Source organism: Solanum lycopersicum, chromosome 8 (genome assembly GCF_036512215.1).
Source record: "Solanum lycopersicum chromosome 8, SLM_r2.1".
Classification (NCBI taxonomy): domain Eukaryota; kingdom Viridiplantae; phylum Streptophyta; class Magnoliopsida; order Solanales; family Solanaceae; genus Solanum; species Solanum lycopersicum.
Window position 1 is genome coordinate 3,670,667 of NC_090807.1, and position 2,723 is coordinate 3,673,389.

Sequence of the window (2,723 nt, forward strand, 5' to 3'; positions counted from 1 at the left end):
TTATCTCTGCTCTCTGCAGGGACACATATTCCCCCACTAACAAATAATAATAAACTAATATAATCAATATAGAATAATAGAAAAATTGTCATTTTTTCTAATAATTATACTTTTTAAAATATTGGTATTCCTATAGTCCAAAAATTAATATATATTACTTTTATATTAATAAATATATAAATATCATGACGATATTCACCGATTTAATATTTATTAAAATCAGAAAAACAAGTAAAATTATATCACCTATTCTTATTTAGTCTTTCATGAGAGGGAAGAACTTTTGAAAGTCAGTGACAACAACGTCTCAAAAATATAACAAAAGCTATCTATACACCGTTTACTATAGTTATCTTTTTTTCTTATTAAACATTAAGCACTCTCTTTTTCTCTATAAACACAAAGGCTAAAGCACATAGAACCATCTCAAATATTCCTTTTTCTCTCAAAAGCTACTAATTTTTTATTATTATTTTTCACAAAAAAATAATAATCCTCCTCCTCCTCCTTTTTTCATGAATGGACACTTCTCAATGGCCACAGGTACAAACTCCAAAAATTAGAGATATAGATCTATCTACTTTTTAAAAATTTTGCCTTTTCACTTAATATTTTATGAAATTTTTTTTTTTCATTATGTAAATATATATTCTTGTGTCTCTTGCTACAAATTGAATTTAATTGTGTGCTTTTTAAATTTTGATGTAACCCTTCACTTTCCCCTCTTTATATATGTGAGATTTTGAAAAAGGTTGAAAAAAGGGAAAAGGATCAAGATTGTTGTTATCTTAAAAGTTAAAAAAAACAAAAAGAGTTCATATTACAAAGAATAAAGATTCAATTTTTATTAATTTGCTCATTTTCAAGTAATTTTTTTTTTCCTTTTCTTAAAGGGAATTGTGGTGAAAACTATGGAAGAGATGAAAATACCAAAGAATACAAATACAAGGAAAATTAGGCCTCAACAACAACAAAATGATGAAGCTTTGAAGAATTGTCCAAGGTGCAATTCAACAAACACAAAGTTTTGTTATTACAATAACTATAGTCTTTCTCAACCAAGATTTTTTTGTAAGAATTGTAGAAGATATTGGACTGATGGTGGATCTCTTAGGAACATTCCTATTGGTGGAGTTTCAAGAAAATCCAAGAAATCATCATCAATTAATATTATGAAAAATAATATTATTTCTCCTAAAGTACAAGATATTATTAATAATAATAATAATAAAGGGGTTAATCAAGATCTCAACTTGGATTTTTCATCTGATTTCAAGATTATTTCTGAGTTGATACAAGTACCAAATAATAATTCATTTATGCCAATCATGCCTAATATTTCTGATCCAAATTCAATTTACTTATTCTCTAGTAATTTGGATCATGGTTTAATTGGAAGTAGTAGTATTAGTGATGGTGGCTATGAATGTAATAATATTATTCAAGATTTGCAAGTGTGTACAAGTACAACAACAAGTGGAGGGATTTTGTTTCCTTTTGAAGATCTAAAGCAAGTTTCAAACACAAGTGAGCAAAGTAGAGATGGAGAATCATCAACAAATGGATATTGGGATGTAATTTTAGGAGGAAATTGAGATATTGGTACAACAACATATCCAGTTCTGAAGGTCCGAAGAAGATAGAGTCTATGCAGATTTTATCGATCTCTGTATCAAAAATAGAGAGACTATTTTCAATAGTCTCTCGACTTAAGAAAAAACAGTTCAAAGCAGTTCAAAACATAATGATCTTTAGTAATTAAAGAAAATAATACTCTCTGCTCTATCTAATTTATGTGACCTATTTTTTGGTTTGTTAAATCTAGAAATTGTCATTTTTGTGTATTTAAACATATTTTAACTTTATTTAATGAAACGATTTATAACTACACATACGTCTTGATCTAAATCACAAATTTTAACAATTTTAATTTCTTTCTTAGTCTATGTGCTCAGATAGATGTTACCACGTAAAATTAGGACGAAGGGAATATCTCGTAATTTATCAAGAATTTTTTATATACTTATATATATTTTTTAATTAGGTATTAGCTAGGTTGTTTACATTTTAACCTTTTGATATATGGTTCTTTCTTGAATCTTGCCTGAATACAAAATGTTATGAATAATACTAATAATTATGTTAATGGTAACAATAATAATAATACTAATACCACTAAATGCTTAAGTAATACTCTAGCTATACTAAATTTTTGATATATTTCAAAAAGATGTATACATTACTAGCTAGTTACAATGTTAGGGAGTTCTTAATTTTAAATCTTTTTATTTCACACTTAATGATATGTTTTTTTAAAAATATAAGAATGACAGAATTGGCAATAAGAAAGAAAATATTAAAGTATAAATATGTTTAGTTTGTTGTGTATATTTAGTCGGTAAATCATTATTTAAAATTCTTTCTTAAATTTCATGCTCAATAATAGTAGGATATACCTAATATTTTTTGTAGAATTTTTTCACAAGCTATTATCATTATATACGCAATATTCTTATTTCACATTCTATCAGAACATCAAAGTGCATTTAAAAAGCGAAATTATATTACATATGTTATTTATGATAAAAGTTTCATTAATTGTTCCAATAATATTCTTTAATCGATCTATTATTATATGGATCATATGAATATATACCACTATCTAGAAGTTCCCATGTACAAATATGATCACAATTTTTTGTCTGACTTTCAGAATTATAAAC

The 2,723-nt window shown here is 25.7% G+C and overlaps 1 protein-coding gene across 2 annotated transcripts; it reads left to right on the top strand.

Annotated features, from left to right (window-relative positions):
* The first annotated feature begins 313 nt into the window (after positions 1 to 313).
* On the top strand, positions 314 to 1,888 carry LOC101263230 (dof zinc finger protein DOF4.6-like). Of its 2 annotated transcripts, XM_026032287.2 has the most exons (3): positions 314 to 543; positions 894 to 1,003; positions 1,085 to 1,888. In XM_026032287.2, the coding sequence occupies exons 1-3, from the start codon at positions 520 to 522 to the stop codon at positions 1,593 to 1,595; spliced, it is 645 nt and encodes a 214-aa protein (XP_025888072.1). In that variant the 5' UTR covers positions 314 to 519; the 3' UTR covers positions 1,596 to 1,888. The 2 variants fall into 2 exon arrangements, with proteins under 2 accessions (XP_025888072.1, XP_004244646.1); XM_004244598.5 differs by having other exon boundaries at positions 318 to 543; positions 894 to 1,888.
* Positions 1,889 to 2,723: the final 835 nt, after the last annotated feature.